General features: G+C 32.2%; 3 protein-coding genes, 1 long non-coding RNA gene and 1 other non-coding gene across 8 annotated transcripts; 2 read left to right on the top strand and 3 right to left on the bottom strand.

Moving 5' to 3' along the window:
* Positions 1 to 1,906: 1,906 nt before the first annotated feature.
* LOC107368568 (uncharacterized) lies at positions 1,907 to 7,765 on the top strand. 2 transcript variants are annotated; one of them, XM_015936412.3, is made up of 6 exons: positions 1,907 to 2,060; positions 2,975 to 3,196; positions 3,651 to 4,303; positions 4,451 to 4,980; positions 5,421 to 5,573; positions 6,456 to 7,765. In XM_015936412.3, exons 2-6 carry the CDS (start codon positions 3,039 to 3,041, stop codon positions 6,678 to 6,680), a joined length of 1,719 nt encoding a protein of 572 aa, XP_015791898.2. In that variant the 5' UTR covers positions 1,907 to 2,060; positions 2,975 to 3,038; the 3' UTR covers positions 6,681 to 7,765. The 2 variants fall into 2 exon arrangements, with proteins under 2 accessions (XP_015791898.2, XP_089124080.1); XM_089267954.1 differs by lacking the exon at positions 1,907 to 2,060 and adding an exon at positions 2,489 to 2,608.
* An 817-nt stretch (positions 7,766 to 8,582) lies between these two features.
* LOC149094821 (uncharacterized) lies at positions 8,583 to 9,831 on the bottom strand. Its single transcript, XR_016199017.1, has 2 exons — positions 9,591 to 9,831; positions 8,583 to 9,495 (listed from the first exon to the last, which is right to left on the bottom strand). It is a non-coding gene; the product is annotated as an uncharacterized LOC149094821 (long non-coding RNA).
* On the top strand, positions 9,045 to 12,803 carry LOC107368566 (uncharacterized). The gene is made up of 2 exons (XM_015936411.3): positions 9,045 to 9,409; positions 10,421 to 12,803. The coding sequence occupies exons 1-2, from the start codon at positions 9,235 to 9,237 to the stop codon at positions 12,433 to 12,435; spliced, it is 2,190 nt and encodes a 729-aa protein (XP_015791897.1). The 5' UTR covers positions 9,045 to 9,234; the 3' UTR covers positions 12,436 to 12,803.
* Positions 12,804 to 12,957: 154 nt separating this feature from the next.
* Positions 12,958 to 13,076, bottom strand: LOC112539549 (5S ribosomal RNA). The gene has a single exon (XR_003083440.2). It is a non-coding gene; the product is annotated as a 5S ribosomal RNA (ribosomal RNA).
* Positions 13,077 to 15,267: 2,191 nt separating this feature from the next.
* On the bottom strand, positions 15,268 to 19,206 carry LOC107368611 (uncharacterized). 3 transcript variants are annotated; one of them, XM_015936472.3, is made up of 4 exons: positions 19,011 to 19,206; positions 18,716 to 18,944; positions 15,836 to 18,443; positions 15,268 to 15,758 (listed from the first exon to the last, which is right to left on the bottom strand). In XM_015936472.3, exons 3-4 carry the CDS (start codon positions 18,426 to 18,428, stop codon positions 15,580 to 15,582), a joined length of 2,772 nt encoding a protein of 923 aa, XP_015791958.1. In that variant the 5' UTR covers positions 18,429 to 18,443; positions 18,716 to 18,944; positions 19,011 to 19,206; the 3' UTR covers positions 15,268 to 15,579. The 3 variants fall into 3 exon arrangements, with proteins under 3 accessions (XP_015791958.1, XP_089124058.1, XP_015791957.1); XM_089267932.1 differs by having other exon boundaries at positions 18,716 to 18,969; positions 19,011 to 19,126; XM_015936471.3 differs by lacking the exon at positions 19,011 to 19,206 and adding an exon at positions 18,536 to 18,611 and having other exon boundaries at positions 18,716 to 18,855.
* Between the last annotated feature and the right edge of the window lie 9 nt (positions 19,207 to 19,215).

Here is a 19,215-nt window from a genome sequence, read left to right as displayed (position 1 = left end):
ACACTAACATGCAACAATCTGTGGCAATTTAATTTGTTTGTTTATCCAATTACACTAGAGTACCCGGTTAAAGCAATTTTTTTTTCTAAGTCTCCATCTAGTGATAATGGGTTTCAGAAAGTGGCAGCGCTTAAGATTTATGTAATGCAAGGATTATAAAAACAATGTAAATTTTCATAAAATCATAGATGGCGACTGTGAAAATTGCTTTAAATGGGACACAAAAAAATTGCTTTAACCGGGTACTCTAGTGTACTTGGATAAAGCAGAAACATTAAACAACAACTAACTTTTCATTTCCATGCAATCAACACCTTTTTCTGGATAACAATCAATGTACAGTTTAGTAATCAATTGGAGTGACGATCATTAAAATATTCATTATGATTGAAGTAACTTCCTTATTATATTACTGGAAGCATTTATGTTTCCCTTGATTTAAAAACCGTTGACATTTCAAGTCTTATTGAACCATATTCGTGGCTATCCGACTATTGAGACAAATGTATTTGGTCAATCATGATGATCTGAATTGATAATTTGAAGTAGTTGAAGGAAAATGAAACTCCAGCAACTAAAGAGTCCAATAATGATTGAAAGCAATCAACCAATTATCCTATCCTGAAGCATGTATTATTTACAATTCATGTAACTTACCTTAAAGAATCATGAATATCTCCATTAAAGATATTTATATTAACTAATAATGTATTCATGATGGAATGCGACTATGATCAAATAATTGATTTACCATTGAATTACTATCAAATAATGGAGTGACATTTCAAGCTAATAATCAATTTTTGACCATTTTTGATAATACAACTTAACCAAAATCAAATCTATAATCAACATTAAACGCTTTTGTATTTGGAATATCTTGAGATGACTGAGATTAATGTAATTAAGGTTTGTAAGTACACATTATCCTTAAGATAATTGTGAACTTGATGGTGATATTTTGAACAATTAAGCTGATTAATCATCGTGAGGGATTGTGAAAAGTTGAAATTGCCGACTGTTTAATGGCGTCGCTCTTTCAGTCTTCAGTCTTCAGCCATAAGTTGAGTTGGTGTTGCTTTGAGTCAACAAATTAGTTAATTGAGATTACAACTGTAAACTGATTAAACCTTGAGACATCTGATGATTCAGTTTCTCTTCTTGGCTTAATAAGTCATCAAGTTACCAAAGTTCAGAGATGTTGGTATAAAGCAGCAATCATAACTCAGCCAGACTCTCAAGTTAAACCAAATAATACATTTACACTCCTAAGTCTTGTCCATAATGAGATTTACTTATACGTCTATTAAACTGTGAATATTGACCGTTTAATCAAGTATTGACCATTTTAAGGGTAATTAATCAAAAGTTGCGGCTGAGTTACAGCTTAATCCTTTCATCAGCTGTAGCCAGAGTTTGAACCAATATTGTAACCAGTTTTTGTTGATCTCACCTTAAGTGTTTTACACGATAACAAGGGAAGTTTCCTGCTTTCCGAAGATTAGTTCCAATTTGGAAAGGAAAATATTTGTATAGCAATAAAAATTGACCATAACATACATTAAAATACGGCTTTGAAAATATTGTTATTACCAGATTCTGGTTAGGACAAAATGACTCTATGGTAGTTACTATTGATAACAAGTCAACTCCTTTTGATGATCAGCTTTTTTTCTTGACTCCAATTTTCTCATCTCTATTTTTATTCCCAATTTGTAAACTTAAATCAACAAATAGATGTTATAAAAGCAATTGACTGATGATAATGTTGGCAAATTACATTTTAATAATAATGAGCAAAATTGCAAATGAAAACATCTAAGGTAAATAACCTCTTATTTTACACACTCTCTGTCTCTCTTCTGCCTCCTCTCTCTCCCTCTTTTGGCTTTCCTTTTAACCATCGACAGCAGGCAAGCAAGCCTCTTCACCATTTCAATCATATTCATCAACATTCATCAGGATTTTCCATTTGTGGTCATCTTAATTTATTTATTTTTGTTCATTGAATATTATTTAATGTCCACCATTAATATAACTGCCATGATGCTACAAACTAGGTAAGTAAACTGTTTTAAAGAGGGAGGAATTAGTGTTAACCAAGGGTGGGGTAAATGTTAATTTGTAATTCTCTTTCTCTCTCTCTCTTTTTATCATCATCATCAGCTATTGTTATGGATTTTGTGTGTGTGTGTGTCTTATGAAGTTTCTGCTTGACTTTTGATACAATCAATATCATCGATGAGATTCAATTTAATTAGTTTATCATTATCAGATGGTTTCACTTTCTGATCATTTTTGGGTTCACTGTTTTGGTTTTGAGAGCAAGCTTATTCTCTCTATTGCATGTTATAATTGTAATGGTTCTTCCTGTCCCTCACTTTTCTGCTTACAATTGCTATTGTTATGCTTAACCAACTTGTTGTGGACAATTAATCTCATTGTCAGCAGTAATTCTGGTATTATAGTTACGCTTTTTTTCTCCAATTAAATGGTAAAATGGTCAAGATATGTAAATATTAGCTAAAATGAGTAGTTTTGATCTATTACTATTCCAATTTTGCCATTCATCTTCTGACATTCTTAAACATTAATTTATCAATTAATGGTTAGTTAAATTTGAAGATAATTAGTGTTGTTCATGCTCTTTCTTTCTGCTTGTGATTTACTGTCTAAAATTGCGTTTAAAAATTTGCGTGTTTTGAGCTATGAAATTTTCTCCCTTCAGCCAAGCAACCCCACTCTTCTCTTACATTTTATATCTATTTCTCTCTTTCTCTCTCTCCTCCTCCTCTCCTTTTTCCTTTTTCCTCTCTCCTTCTCTCTCTTTTCTGTCTCTCTTCAATGCTATTGATTCCTTGACAAACAATTTATTAAATGATGGCAGTTTTTGTTTGTTGCACCTTTAAAACTTGATGATATTTAACCTCTACTCTTCTTATTTCAATTCTTTTCATTTTTCTCTCCTTTTTAGGGTTGGAATTACAAGTTGAAATTAAATTGAGGTTAAAACCTGATGATCTGATCTTTTTTACACGATGGAATCGGAATCGTGTATCATAACTACCAAAAACAGATTTATTAATCAATCGTCAAGCCTACACTTTGAACAGAAGATTTCTTTAAATGGTCATTGTGATGGCTTACCACCAAGGAGTAACAATAACAGGCAAGTTAGCCAGAATGGTGCAAATGAGTATGTATATCATTCAACTATCATTCCTCTAGCCCAGTAAAACGTGAAAAAACCTTCCCTTTATGCTTACTCTTACTCTTTCTCTCTTTTCTTCATCCTTATTCTTATTGTTTCCCCTATCTCTTGCTCTCATATTCATCCTTTGGGTTCATTATCTTGCTCACCTCATTTGACTAAAAACCGTTTAATGCTTACGCTAGAATCTTCCATCATTACTTTCCATACCTCATAAGTGTTGTGCAAAAGTTTCATACTTCCCATCGCATTGTCAAATATTCCTTCCCATTTTTTCCTGTTTATTTTTCACTGCCATGTTATCATCAAATCTGATATCAACAACTTATCCTCTTCATCATCTCCATCTTCCTTAACTGTTTTGTGTTTCTTGCTCTTTTCTTAACTCTCTTTCTCACTCTTTTTTCTCGTTTTACTTCTCTCCATCAACTATCTACAGACATAAAAGATGGTCAACAAGTTACTCGCAGAAGACCGATATCAGTGATAACTCAACGAGTCAACCATATAATCAAGATGATTGTAGCTCAAAAGACTCAAAGTTACCCTCCTATGTTGGTATAAGTTGTACTATTTCTGGTTATAGTAGCTACAGTCGTTACTGTTCATCTATTCGAGGGAGTATCAGTCGTGGAAGTAGTCCAATCATGAGAAACTACGAGGTAATTGATGGACCCAATGTTGTTCAACATCATCATACACATAATCATCATTTTCATCATCAAATTCACCATAACAACAATCACAGTCATCTAGATTCATCTCATCAACCACAAAATCAACGTCAAACATTATTTTCAGCAATCTCACCAAACAATTGGTCCAGAGAGGAAAACGGAATAATCTCAAACCATACCCACAGGAATAATGATTTAAATTGTGAAGATTCAGAGTATGATGTTGATACGAGTGAATCAAGTGAAAAGTCTCTAGTTCAAAGAAGGATTGAAAGTTTGTACGGTTCAAATGTTGCCGAAGTTTGGAGGGACTCTAGATCAAAAGTTAAAAAAGTTAATAAGAAAAAGATTGAAATGATCAATCATCGAAGTCCATCTTGTCCTCCTCATGCTCTTAAATCAAAAGAGTGCAAAAGTAAGAAATAATTTTAATTCACTTTTTTATATTTATTTCTCATTAATTTTCAACTCATTCATTAATTTTTTTACTCTAATTTCAACACCAATTTCTGTTAAAGATATTAATATTTGATTTTTTATTCTAATTTTGTTTCTTTTGCAGAATCTCCTGCAGTCTTCAGTCATCTGAATGAGAAATTCTTGAGTAAAATTGATGCTGACCCCAAAGAACCGGTGAACGGACTTATTAGTAGGCTTAATGAAGTATTAAACGTTAACGGCACTAAGGAAAACGGAATACAATCAACTAAAGAGAACGGATTCCATCTTAGTGATACAATCGGACATTACCATCACAATCATAATGGGGAAACTGCTCATGGGAATGGCTTTGAGCGTCATCTTTCAGATGATTGCATGGGAGAAGATCAAGTTGACAAGGTTCATATTAAAGAGGATAACCATTATGAGGAGAAGCAAGTTATCAAACACGGTGAAATGTATTTGATAAAATTGGAGGAGACCATAAAAGAAATTAAAGCTCAAGTTAACAAGACTGAATTAATATTACAAGAAGAATCTCATCTAATGACTGAAGAGATTATTGGTAATTTATTATCATCTATTGGTAAAGGAAAACTTCTCATAACTCAAAAATTGAAGCAATTCAGAGAGCTATGCCATAAAAACATTGTAAGTAAATTCAATCGAAATTCAAAAATTCAAAATACTTTTCTTTTCTTCAAAATTATTCCTATTTTTATTTCTTTTTAATCTTGTTAATGAATTTCAGGTAGTTTTAAACTTGATTTTAAAATGTCAGCATGTTTTTAGTCACCCAACAGAAATTATCAGTTCAAAGTTTAACTTTGAACAAGGAAGATGAAAAAAAAGTGAATTACCTTAAACAACCTCAGGGCTCAATTTTTCTTTCACAGTCGATGACTACATTTAAGTTAGTAAAATCTGACTTTACCTTTTAGCTACTCAATAATTTTTTTTCCTCATGACAGTTTAGAAATTAGAATTCATAGTTTGTTCTCTCTATCACTCTTCTTCTTTCTGTTTCTATTTCCCTTCACTTCCAATAATTCACAGTTCTAATCCATTTATTTATTTGTTTATTTCTATAGAATGGCAACAGTTCTGAACAATTTTCCACAAAAAATGAAGATTTGGACGGTTTCTGGGAAATGGTGTATATTCAAGTTGAAGATGTGCTTAATGGTTTCGAAGAAATTTACAAATTGAAACAAAATAATTGGATTGTTAATGAATCTGCTAAAGTGAGTCATAATAGTCATGTAGTCCAACAATTTACAATTATTGTCATAATTGATTGCTGTAGACATGTTAAAGTATAGCGCAAGTGTTTAGGAATATTTCGGGAAATTTGTTATTCAGTTATCAAGTCATTTCTTTATTTCTTGGAAAATTGAAACACGTGATTTAAGGCTGATTTTTAACCACAAATCTTGAGTAGAGAAGTTAGTTGACAACTTGAAGGTATTTTTTAATGTCTTCCCTTTATGTGTCAATGCTAATTTTAAATAGCGCAAGTGACACAATCTTTAGAAATGTTGATCATAAATTATGATCTAACTTTTTTTCATGCGATTGTTTGACTGTGATGCTTTTAATAACTGTTTGGTTGATCCTTAAGTTAACATCTTAATGAGTCTGATTTATGTATGTATTGATCAATTGCAAATGAGTGTAACCAGACAGAAAATTTACACTCACTCAATAACACATTGTGTGCTACTTTTAAGTATTTAACAGTTTTTTGTATTGAGAAAAAAAGAGTCAAGTGTACGAATTCGCGCATCAGATCAGAAGTTATACAATTTGATTATTTTTGTAGTGCTAAAATGGGTAACAATCATCTTTCAATCGTATTGCGTGACATGAGAGTAAAATGCAAAATCGGATTAGATTCCATCTTTTTGTGGTACAATTTGAACCAATCTTTTCTCAGCTAAATGCTAAGTAATCAATCTGAAAATTTGACTGTTAAGTTTGTTTTATTGAATGTTGTGGTATTTATCTGGTTAGAAGTATTTTATGAAATTATTATATCACATTGTTAATTGTAAATTGTTTGATCCTTTGTTGCTTTTTAGGTTTTTAATTCAATAGTAATTAATATTTATTCTTGTTTTTTGCAGATAACTCAACCAAAGAACAGATCTCCGAGGAAAATAACTTCAAAGGCATCACCTAAACAACAAAAAAACACAGCTCGAGATGAAATGAGAAAGCAACGTTTAAGAGAAGCTAAACTCAAGAACCAATCCCGGATACAAGAAAAGAAGGATGATGAAGATATCGTTATTTTCGTCCCTTCGAATGATAATATGTTGATAAACAATGGTCAAAAGAATGATTCTTAGTTCTATTATTATCATTAACGTCATTTACAGTGCAGAGGATAAGCAGCCGAAATAACTTCATCTCTCTCTCTCGCTATCTCCTTTATTGTACTTCATCTAATGTTAATGAATTGGTTTAGGATGAAAGTGAGAAATGCAAAAACAATTTTGTACCAATCTCACGATTCATTTGCTTAATATTGATCCAACTTTGAGTCTTTAAAGCAGTTCTTTGTTAAATCAACTAGTACAATGTAAATGGAATTTTTTCTTGTGATAATCGACTGAGCGCTATCTCAAGTACCTTTAAAAGGTTTATTAGGTTCAAAGTTATAACTTTTTTCTACTTTCCAGCCAATGTTAGACCTTAAATCGTCTTACTGTTGGTTATGATAGAATAGTTTACCGGGCGTTTCTATTATTCTCGTTCTCGTCAGTAATAATTTTTTTGTTTGATATCAAACAAAGGTAAAAGCACATCTATATTTATAAATCATATTCAGTTGTAGCATAATTCAGACATCCAATTCATTCAATTTCGCCCACTTTTTTACGTAACTAATATGAAGATATGAAGATATTCCCATAATTGTAAACAGATCATTTATGCAGCTAAATTTTGAAAACTCATAAGTTGAACTTATTGTGTTCACTATTTAGTTTGACACTTCATCATCCAATTTTGTTGCAAACCTTTTCTGCTTTTCATTACCATAATAATGATTATATTTTTTGTTTTCAAGTTTTCAACCAACAATGGAAAATATTTGTATCATTTTTTTGCATCAATTGTTTTTCTGCTCTCCTGTCAATCCTTGTGAACAATCAATTTTGTAAAGAACGAATCAAAAGTCTGAGAATCAAAGCTAAAACCGATTAGTAATGATCATGTTTACCTCAAGATTAATGCTCATAATATTAAGCAGTTAAGTCCTTGTTGTCGTAACCTAATCTAAACATAAGGCCGGTTTTAACTGTTTCTTTCCATTGTCATCAATTTTATTATACAATTAGCATTATTACTATGATTATAAAATGACTATTTATTAATATTATTAATGTAATTTATTCGAGAAACGAATAAATTTAAATTTCTTTGCGACTAATTTCAAAAATCTTTCATCAAATCGTTCTTTTTCTTGTTTCCACTTTGATCCGTACTTGAAATGTTTTATTGGCTTGGGTGATAAAGATTATACACTTGTAACTGACCCATCCGTAAACGTTAACAATACGGTCAATTGTTCCTGATTTCGTGACTTTTAATCCAAAAATGGTATCATTGATTATTGTGATTAATTCTCGAATTCAATATAAATTGAATCATTTTCCTGTTCTGTGAATATATCACTCAATAATTGTATTTAATATTGATGAGCCATTCACACATGATTACTGTAATTTGATTGTCTGTGTATCATGATGATAGCTTCAATCTAATTCATGATTTCTAGTTGAGAAGGTTAAATCTGGATTGCAATTCAATAATGATTTAAATTTGACACATCACGTTTCCAACATTTACAATTTACTTGCGATTAAGAATGGTTAAAGCTAGAAGTCAAATTAAACAAAGGAAAAATAAAGGTAAACAGGTTCAACTTGATTTAGTTAACCTCTAACCAATCATCAGCCATTATTAATATCTCAATGATCCATGATCCTAAACAACACAAGGAACACATTCATAATTTAGTTTTACCTTTTTGGATAATATATAAGGTAACTAGAGGCGACTTAATTAACTGAACTCTCAGCAAAAAGGTTGAACTTGTTCAACTCCTAATTATTTTTGTTATGGGTTAAACTTAAATTGGTTCATCTTGAGGCAAATCTCTGATTCAATTAAAGATTAGGAGTGTTGGGATTTATTTTATTCAACCGTTTCACTCACTATTCACCAAATATTAAAACAAAAAGGATAAAAAGTGCTAATCTTTTAATCAATAATGTAAACTAGTTAACTCTTGCCCCTGTAATCAAAAAAGATTGTATTAACTCCTATGAAAGAAGAGGTCAGAAGGCAGAAGATTAAGATTGTTATAAAGCAAACTGATTTAATAAGGCCGAGTGTCAGTATTTCGTAAATATTGTTGATTTCCCTGGGTCAAGAAGTGGAAGATGATGTGGATGGAAGAAACCGAAGGTAGAGACCAAAAAAATGATGTAAAAAAGAGGGAAAAAAGGTAAAAAAGATAAGGAGATTTGGGTAAATAAGGATGAGGATGAGGATGGGGATGATGGTCTGAATGATGTTGGTTTGAATGAAAAAGAAGTTTAACGAGTAGCAACTAAATCCAGTTTAACTTCCCTTATCATAATCATCTTCATCACCATCATCTTTCACGGTTACATTTTTACACAATTTTTTCACCATTTATTATTTGGTCGATCATCTTTACTCATCAACAGCCAGAAGTAATGTTAATAGTGGCCTATAGACTTTTGTTTATCAATCATCAGTCCATGTCAACATTATTTGATTAATTAATCATCACCCTTCATCGTCTGTTGTTGTCTACCAGTGTAATTGATACTTATTAACCATCATCCTCAGTGTGTTGGCCGAAAAGTCATGGTCAACCGGAATAACGCGCACTTTGTTTTGTTTGTTGTTGCTTTTGCATCATTCAATATTTGGATAATTCCAGTTTATTCAATTGTCTCCCAAACAGGATGTGAGTGTCTCAACAAATTAGGAACCATCAGATTCTCATGTAATGGTGTCAATGTCAATGGATCAGCGTCTGGTAAGTACCACAAGTTAACCATCGCCATAGCTAGGTTCAGTTCAAAGTCCTTTCCTCTTCTTCTGTAAAAAGCTTTTTTCACTTGTCTATTGAATTATTTGAAAATTTTGACCAAAACAAACCAAAACAAAACATTATTACTGAGCAATTTTATAATTATAAGGTTATATTAGATACTCACCACATTAAAAGCCATTTGATTTGATAAATTAACGGTTAACTTTCTCTTCGTTTGATTGTTTAGTATAATAAAATCACCCTTCAAGCTTTCAAGCTTTATTTGGTTTATGGTTAGGTTTTTGACTAAATCCTTTGCTATATCCAAAGTTACCCACTGATTGAACGCATAAAACATGTAGAAAAATTATGTTTGATTTAAGTCTGCATTTAAAACTAAATTCAACAATTAAGAAGTGATCGTAAATAGAAAAATCAGCTGACTGAGAAATCCGCCGATAACTTGAATTGAAACAAGCAAGAGTTGAACAACCGATTGTGTACTATTATGTTAATGTTAATTATAAGACTTTGAATTGCTGGGTAATAAATGAGCAATACAAATTTATTATTCAACTTTTGTATAAATGTTAGTGAAACAATAAGCAACAAATTATTTGCCATCCTTATTGTAACGAAAATATCGTCTTTTAAACTCTATTGATTGTTTGGTTTGAATTGTATTGTATTCAGACACTAATGCAATGTTAAAGTAAAAAATAATAATGAATTATTATCTAATAATCAGCCAACGGTTAAATTTGACCTTAACATAGTCGATATTGAATTTGAAGCATAGTAAGAAGCAGCTAAAAAGCTTTAACTTAAATGTCTTTTCCTGATTTAACCCGAATTTCTTGTTTCTTCTCAATCATTTCCCTGAACTCATCTTCCTCTTTTTTACAACATTTCATCTTGTTTCAATCTTTGAGTAACCATTAAAAAAAGGAAAAATTGATTGAATTTTGCTAATAATAATCTTTTCCTTTTACAAAAATTGTCCAATCTTTACAGGTCATCATTTTATTGACCGTTACTGCATTGAAAAGGCAGCCAGTTATGTACCCAAGAAGCTCGAGATGGCCTTTCATGGTGGATCCATGTTAACCATGAGAGATGACACTTTCCAACGGATCCCTAATTTATCAGCCGTTAAAATTGCATTCACTGATTTATCTAACATAACCTGTAATTTGTTTTCCAACCTTCGTCAACTAGAGACTCTTGAATTATGGTATGACCAGATAAACTTCATATGCGAAACCTCATTCCGTGATTTATCCAATATCAAGACAATCACCTTATCAGGGAACAAACTACACAATATTCCTTCTGGTTTATTCCGAGAATTGAAAAATTTAACCATTCTGGACTTAGATGCCAATGATATCGACTCAATCTCATCGGAAACCTTCATTGGCTTGGCTAACTTGAATATACTAAATCTCAAGAAAAATAATTTGTCTGATATTGCTTGTTATGCTTTCAATGAGCTCAGAGGCTTACAAGAGTTATCATTGGGTTCCAACAGGATCACAACAGTTTGTGACAATGGTTTTGATGGTTTACTCACAATTCAATCTATTGACATGTCGGACAACAACATTAGCTTCGTTCCAGATAAATGTTTACAATCTGTAACCTCATTGAAGGCACTCAATCTTTCCAAAAACAAATTAAAGCGGATTCCATCTCGAGCATTTGACAAATTAACCAACCTCAAGTATCTCAACTTACTTGAGAATCGTATTGAATACATTGATAGTGAAGCTTTTGCAGGTCTCATCAACTTGGAAGGCCTGTATTTGAATGAAAACAATTTGGAAATTATTGTCCGTAAAACATTTACTGGTTTAGATAATTTGAAAACACTTGACTTGGTTGCTAACAAAATCCGTGATATTGAAGCAATGGGATTAGCTGATCTGATTGAACTGAGAAATCTTGACTTGTCTCGGAATACAGTTCATAAATTGAAAAAGGACATGTTTTTTGGCTTAAACAAATTGGAATCATTGGATTTAAGCTACAATAAGATTGATACCATTGAGTTGGATGTTTTTGAGCCATTTGACAATTTACGTTCCCTTGCTTTGGGTAATAACAAGTTGACCCGTCTGGATGCTGATCTGTTGAAAGGGTTGAAGGCTCTCAAGAATCTTGACTTGAATGGTAATGAGATAGCAACTATATCACCAAATGCATTTACTGGTTTACCTGAATTAAATTCACTGGATTTGTACAATAATAAGATTACTTCACTAAATGGTAACATCTTTATACCTTTGGCTAACCTGAATGAACTTAAATTGGGAGTCAATGGAATATCCAAGATTGAACCATTCACGTTTAAAGGACTCAAAAATCTTCGGACAATTGATTTACGCCTAAATTCAATCAATGTTATCGCAGATCGTGCCTTCAAAGATTTACGCAATTTAACTAACCTCGATTTGGGACACAATTACATTTACACTCTTTCAAGTCAAACCTTTGTTGGACTCAATAATTTGAAAATTTTAAACCTCTTCCAAAACAAGTTAACCTTTATACCTAAAAATGTCTTCTCTGATTTGGTTTCTCTTCAAAGACTCTACCTTCACAACAATGCCATTATGCAAGTGCAAGACAATTGTTTCTCTAATTTAGCTAATCTTCAACTGCTCAACATGAGACTTAACCAGCTTGGTTATATTACCCGAGGAACCTTTTTCATTGAAGAGCGTAACAATACTAATCCAGTTGTTATTAACTTACGGAACAATAAAATGAAAGCTGACCAAATACGTATGGATGCCTTCCTTAAAAATAAGTCGAGAAAAGTTCGATTGGAATTGCAACAAAATTTAATGACTTACATACCAGAGGAACCGTTCAGACTTTTCCTGGCTTTGGGTAACAGTCTTCATGTAATTGATCCATCTGCACCCAATTCAAATCCTATTGAGTGTGAAAATAAACTGAACAAATGGTGGCTGGATGATAGAGATAACAATCCACGATTATATCAAGATTTTGGCTGCAAATGAATTTTTCAAAAGCATTTAATGGTTTTGTTTGAAACTGCCAATTAGCTTATGGTCCAATTTTAAACGTTTAGACTAATCAAAATACCTTCTCGGCTAACCGTTTATTATTGACTAATTGAGGGTTTGATCAACTTTGCTATAAACAGTAACCACTGATATTTTGGCTTTCACAAATTTTAATTCAACTTGTTGTTCAATCAAATATTTATACAAATCATTTTCCTGTCATAATTTATTTTATTTATTAATTTATCTATTTATTAAATGTAATTTAATTTTGGTTACTGTCAACAGTTAGCGCCTTCTAAAGAAATCAAAATGTATTACAGTAAAACTTCTATAAAGTTGATTTATTTATTAATTTTCAACAGTCCATTAAAAAGTGCTATTCTATACATTGTAGTTCATATTAATATGAAAAAAGATGCGCATTAATTTGCAAGCCTAAATGTTTTTCAACGTCTCTTCATATCCATTCAATTTGAATTAAGTTTGGTATTTCATATCAAAACAAAACAAAAAAGTCTACAACACCGGGGGTTCCCAAGTGGTCTCCCTCCCAAGTACTAACCCGGCCCGAAACTGCTTAACTTCGGAGATCGGACGGGATCCGGTGCTTTCAGTCTGGTGTGGTCGTAGACACTAGAAAGGTTCAATACTGAAATATAAACATAAAGACTTATTTCAACAGCCGATATCGATATTTTTTTTGTTCAAGCTCTGATTTTAAATTCTAGCGAGAAAAATGTGCATAGAATAATTTTCAATGAAATGGCTCGAATGAATGATTTTCTAGTAGTTTCTTAATATGATTAATTTAATACGAATGATCAGAATGTGATGCGTTTCGTTTGTTAATTTATTCATACTTTGAAAGAAGTTAAAAAATTATTCTTCTCATTTCGCAATTCAACAAAATACAAAAATTTAATTTATAGGAAAACAGTTTGACGAGTCATCATCAATTCATGATGAACTTTTGTGATCCCTTTCCATCTATGGTTAATAATATTTGCAAAGAACGGAAATCATCACAACTTCGATTGATTTTAATTTCACCAGTCAATAATTCACCAGAGTTTAATTGAATTGGTTCCTTCAGTAATAGAATAGATTGTTTCCAGTGTGTAGCTTCAGCATGTGGTGATGTACTGAGAGATATAGGGGACTTTTTGTCTACAGTGAAATAACAGTCAAACCAAAAAATCAACCCATGAACTGCACCAGATGAAGTCATCCTCAATTGGAAAGAGTTTTGTACGACTTGAGCCTCTTCAATTGTACATTTTCCTATGTCAAAGGTTTTAATCTCAAAAACATCACTGATAACGGACCCACTGTTTACATCCTTCACCAAAACTTCACTGAGGACATCTTTCTTCATGGAAGTCATTTTGAACCCATAAACATCATTCCAAAAATTGATACGTTCATTGTAAATTTGTTCATTAGATAAGGCAGCCATGTAAAGAGTACAAGATCCTGGTAACATTAAACCTCCTGGTTTCAGATATTTATCACGAGCTTTGATAACAGTGTCAAGCATGCCTTCAAAAAGGAGAAAATAGCCCATCCATTCGGATACAATTATGTCAAACTTTTCATTCAATTCCAAATCTTCAAGCTTTCCTTTTTTAAAAACAATAGAGTCTTCATATCCATTCTCCCGAGCAATGTCCATAGCAGAATAAATAATTTCACTTTGATCAACGGCGACAACCTTAGCAGCGCCTGATTTGCAAGCAAACAAAGATAAAATTCCAGTTCCACATCCGATATCAAGAACTGTACTACCGAGAAAATTATTAGTGTTAGAGTCTATTGCTTGGCGGTATGCTTCTGTTCGAGGTCGATCTGAAAGCATTTCCCAATGAATCGAGTGATGTGAGTAACTGTAAAAATAATTATCACTATCCAAATCATGATGAGACGATCTAGGTTCATCAATTTGACTCAGATCAAAGATCAAAGATCTCATTTTTTTATATTCTTCAAGGAACATTGCTTGTTGTTGAACGTCAACTTTTGGTAAATTTTGAACTAATTCACTACAATTAATATCAGCATCATCATCTGAATCATCAGCCATATCTGAAAAATTAAGATAAAAAGTCAATTTTAACGAAATAAATAAATACTGAAAATTTTAAAAACTCACCTAAAGTTAATAAAAGATCATTTTCTTTTACTGGTTTCATATAAACGTCTTCTTTCCAATCATCTTTGCTCAAAATCTCTTTGAGCTGAGCGGGTTCAACTTTACAAGAGCGAATGAAATTGATAAGTTTAATGTATAAAATAGAATCAACAAGATTTGTTGAACAAATATCTTTTAAATCAACAGAGTGTACATTTTTCAGATGCAAAAGTAAACTATCACCATTGATCTCGATCTGGTCACAGAATAAACATAATCCTTCTAAAGATGTATCTACGTAAGGTTCCTCTATGTAATCATCATCAGATCCACTAGTTGAATCGCTATCTAAATCATTTTTTGAAGTCATTATTTATTAAAAGACTTCGTATAAAATATAAACGATCACAAATATTAAAAAAGATTCACGTGCTGAACTATTTACTTTTTTTTCATACTTTTCAAGCTAAGCCATGTGTTTAGCCGTCGGCTAGAAACATGTAAGACTTCAAGTTGAAGTTGAGTTGGTAAAGCCGAGTTGCAGCCATTTCATTTAATCGCTAAAAATTATAAACTTTATTTTTAAATTAATTCACTCTTAATCCTCAAACAGTTAGACCTAAATTAAAAAAATCGAATGAAATAAATTGTCAACAAGGCAACAATTTGAAGCAATAAATTGAATATGTTTGAAATTGAATCAAAAAATCTTTTTTTAACATTATAATATTTGTTAAATACATTCCGTTTTGGCATTATCGTGACTTAATTAATTTACATATCATCAGGTTAAGAAAATATTGCATAAAGCTTATGCATGGATTGAAGGAGGGTTTCATTACATTTGGCCCTTTTGACCAGAATCTATTAATTATTTCCTCATGATTTCAGATTGTTGCACTAGTTAATAATTGTGATTATAACAAATATATAAATAATTCTGAGGTAACCTTTACATAGCATTTTCATATCAAATTTTCCGTTATTTGCTAACGCAATTAATGACCTCAATCTCCAACAATCTCGTAAATTTTTTTCTTCTTCCGATTTCGACTCAATTTAGGCCGCAAGTGTAATACTATTCCAGATGATATAGATTTTTCAGACGATTTGGATTCATGTGGCTTTTTTACTTCTTGAGAATCTTCTTTAAATGGTTGGAAAGCGTCTTTTTTCACGGTCAATTCTGATTTAGATACAGAAAAGGAAAGAAAAAATTAGTCAAAATGAACAAAAGATATTTTTTAAATTGTAATTACTCACCTGAGGAACTACTATTATTAGGTGTTGAAACCTTAATTGTACAGTTTTCTCGCAATATTTCTGGGTTGCCATGCGTATTATTTAAATGATTATTTAATTCGGTTCGATCGAGTGTTTGATAAGCACATTTTTTACATTTAAATATCTCATAGCCTTTGTGTTTAACGAGATGTTCAATCAGGTTAGTCTTAGAATCAAACTGCAAATCAGGACAATTGTTACATTGAAGGGTATTCAAGTTTCCAACCTTTTCGAGTTCATTATAGATAGAATCAGGTATAACTAGATCTAGATTCTCATTTGAATTTAAATTTCTACACGCTGTAGGTGAGATAATTTTTTGCTCAGTATTAATTTCCTTTTCACATTCATCAGGTTTAGAACATCCTTTTTCATGCTGATTTTTACTGTCGGCTTTGATAAAATATTTACCACAATTATTGATACATGTGAATATGATGGGATCAACTCGACGGACTTTTTCTTGGTTAACGATTGGTTTTGCATCCTTGTCTACTGAATGAGTAGAAGTAGTATTTGTTGTTTGTTGCAAATCTGATTCCACATCATTGGTATTTTCGCTACCAAAGTTTTTATAAGCATTTGTTTCATCGGATGTTATTTCAGTTGTTGATTTGTACTCTGATCTAGATTTATCACAGCTTTTTCTTTTAGAACTTTTGCCAACTTTAATTGGTACAAGCTCCAATTCTGATGGCGTCGTTTTCAGAATATCATTTGAAAGTGGATAACAATCTACTTTTTCTTGATCCATATCAACAGTATCCCTGCTAACATCGCTTTCATTTTCAGTACCATAAGTATCATCATTATAGTCGGTATGAATGGTTTCACTTTCATCAATCACATCAGTTTTAGTTTCAGGATAAGCTCGATGTTTAACTGCTTCTCGCAGGTATTTAACTTGGGTTTTGCCTTTTCTATGAACTTGCATCATATGTCTAGTTGCGTTGAATAATTGTTTAAAGGTTAAACAACAAAAGGGACATGGATAAACAAGCCTTTGAATATTGTGTATTGTTTGAATGTGTACGGTTAAGGTTTTTTTCGAACTGAATTTGGAATTGCACATCGAACAAGGAAGATTGGCTATCGCAGAAGGGGACTTAGTTTCGTAATCATCGTTAAAAGTCTTGGGTTTATTGCGAATAGATGTATGTTCTCGGCTCTGGTAATGATTTGATGAAGATGAAGATGGCGATGAAGGAATCGATTGTTGACTCAATTCCTTATTGACAACAACGTCTTCAACATCTATTGATTCATTTTCCAACTCACTTATAGAGGCAGATTTCATGATTACACTTTCTCGAGAACATTCTTCGTCATCCGATACCAAAGAGGATATTGACCGAGAGTAACCACTAGTTTCTTGGAGGTTTAATTCTGTTTCTTCACAGGCCACTGAATGGTTAGCATTTTCGTCAATATTATAAACTTCAGTTTGCATTTGCTTGACGGAATCTTCATGGGTTTGAGACCCAGGAACAGAAAAAGAGGATTGTTCGACTTCTTGAGCTGGGAACTCACCATCTTGGTTTGAAAAACGACTATTATGAACGTAGTTATCGATGCTGTCAGATTCTTTAGGCTTGGTCTCATAAATTTGATGAACAGCATTTTTTGTTGTAGAAATTTCAGTCAGATGAACTAATGATTCAACCTTCGAGGATTGCTTTTCATGCAACAATTTATTGACGCAAAGCTCTAGATGTTTCCGTTTAGCAGCTAGTTTATCAGGTTGAATGTTGCTTGAAGCAACGTTATCTTCAGATGACTTTAATAACTGCTTAGAATGTTCACTATCGGAAAAATTGAAGGACGTCTCTTTTTGTTCAGTTGAAGTTTTAGTTGCCATTGGACGACTATCTCTACTTCCGGACTGTTTATTGTGAGACGCTGTATTTTGATCTGTTTGTGTTTTTGATCCAATAGTATAGTTACCAAGTAATCTATCTGAATAGCTATCATCAAAAAGTAACATGTTTTCACATTGATGATCTTTACAGTAGAATCTTTTATGTGAAAGCAGGTTGGCCAAGCTTCGGAATAAATTGCGACAAATTCGACATTCATAAATTATATTACACTCATTTAGAATGATATCTTTGATCTCAGGAGTTCCATTATGAACACATTGAAGGATTTGACGAACATTATTAGTACCCAAGTTTATGGGTTCTCTTATCGTAGATACATCTCGATCATCTGGTCCTGAATCATTGACAGATAATCCACAGTTTGAACAAATGCATTTACATTTATGGACATCTTCTTTAGGCTTTTTCGATTCTTTGCTACCATCGCGTATCGCAGCTCTAGTGTGATCATTATTTTTTATATCACTTTTCCCTTTAGATGTCGATACAGTTGAAGATGTCGAAGATCTTGTTTGCGTTCGACTCCCATGATTAGAAGAGTCGCTGTTTAGGCTTAAACCATGTTTGAATTTAATTTTGAAATTAGTGGGATGAGAAGATGATGCACTTGAGGAAATGTTAGACTTAGTGGCTCGTGTGGATGAGGTCCGAGTTAGCCTGGATTTATCTCCTGAATTTATTTTGCACTTCATTATGTTGAAATATGTCTGTAAAATAGATTAAAAAAAAGACATTAGTTAGGTGAGAAAAGCATTTGCAAGAAACCGAATGGAAAGTAAACAGAGAATTAATTTTGTACCATACTAGGTTGGTATCACTTTTTTATCTAAAGGTTGCATCTCTCTCCGAATCATCAACACAAATAACAAAATCGCCTATATATTCAAGTCAAAAATAAACAGAGTAAAAAATATCTCGTTCACATTTGCTAGTTAAACAAAAGCAATCAATGTTACAGCAAAAGACAAGGTATACACACTTGTTAGGAGAAATATCCAAGACCGACTAGGGTATTTTGCATTAGTTGTTGAAGCCAAAGAAATGGTTATTCCGTGAACACAATAAACCAATCCAATGGCTACATTTAGTATTGAACCGTGATATTGATACCAAAAACAGAAAGATGTTGATTATCCAAAAATGAGGGAGCCTATGTTATTGAAGCTGGTCACATCTTTATTTAATTAAAGAATTATCCCATAAATATCCTGTAAAGTATATATTAGATGAAAGCTGAAAGGTTGAATTAACATAATTTATCAAGAAAACATTACCTGGAATCTGTCCAATGATAATTAAACTGGTTCGTATTAGATAGCATAGAGAAAAAACAAGGAAAACAAAAAGCAAAATTCAGGTGAATGTGGAAAGTAAAAGAGAAAGGGAGTACAGCGAAAGAAAGACAGTCTTTTGAGCACAGATTGTTTGGTAAAGGAGATTGAAACTGGTAGCCTACCAGTTTCAATCCAGTGGTAGGGT

Source organism: Tetranychus urticae, chromosome 1, assembly GCF_039701765.1.
Source record: "Tetranychus urticae isolate SD_2017Ah chromosome 1, NJAU_TeUrti_SD_1.0, whole genome shotgun sequence".
Taxonomy (NCBI): domain Eukaryota; kingdom Metazoa; phylum Arthropoda; class Arachnida; order Trombidiformes; family Tetranychidae; genus Tetranychus; species Tetranychus urticae.
The sequence above is the reverse complement of the archived record's forward strand: the minus strand, read 5'-3'. Positions and strand labels throughout refer to the sequence as shown.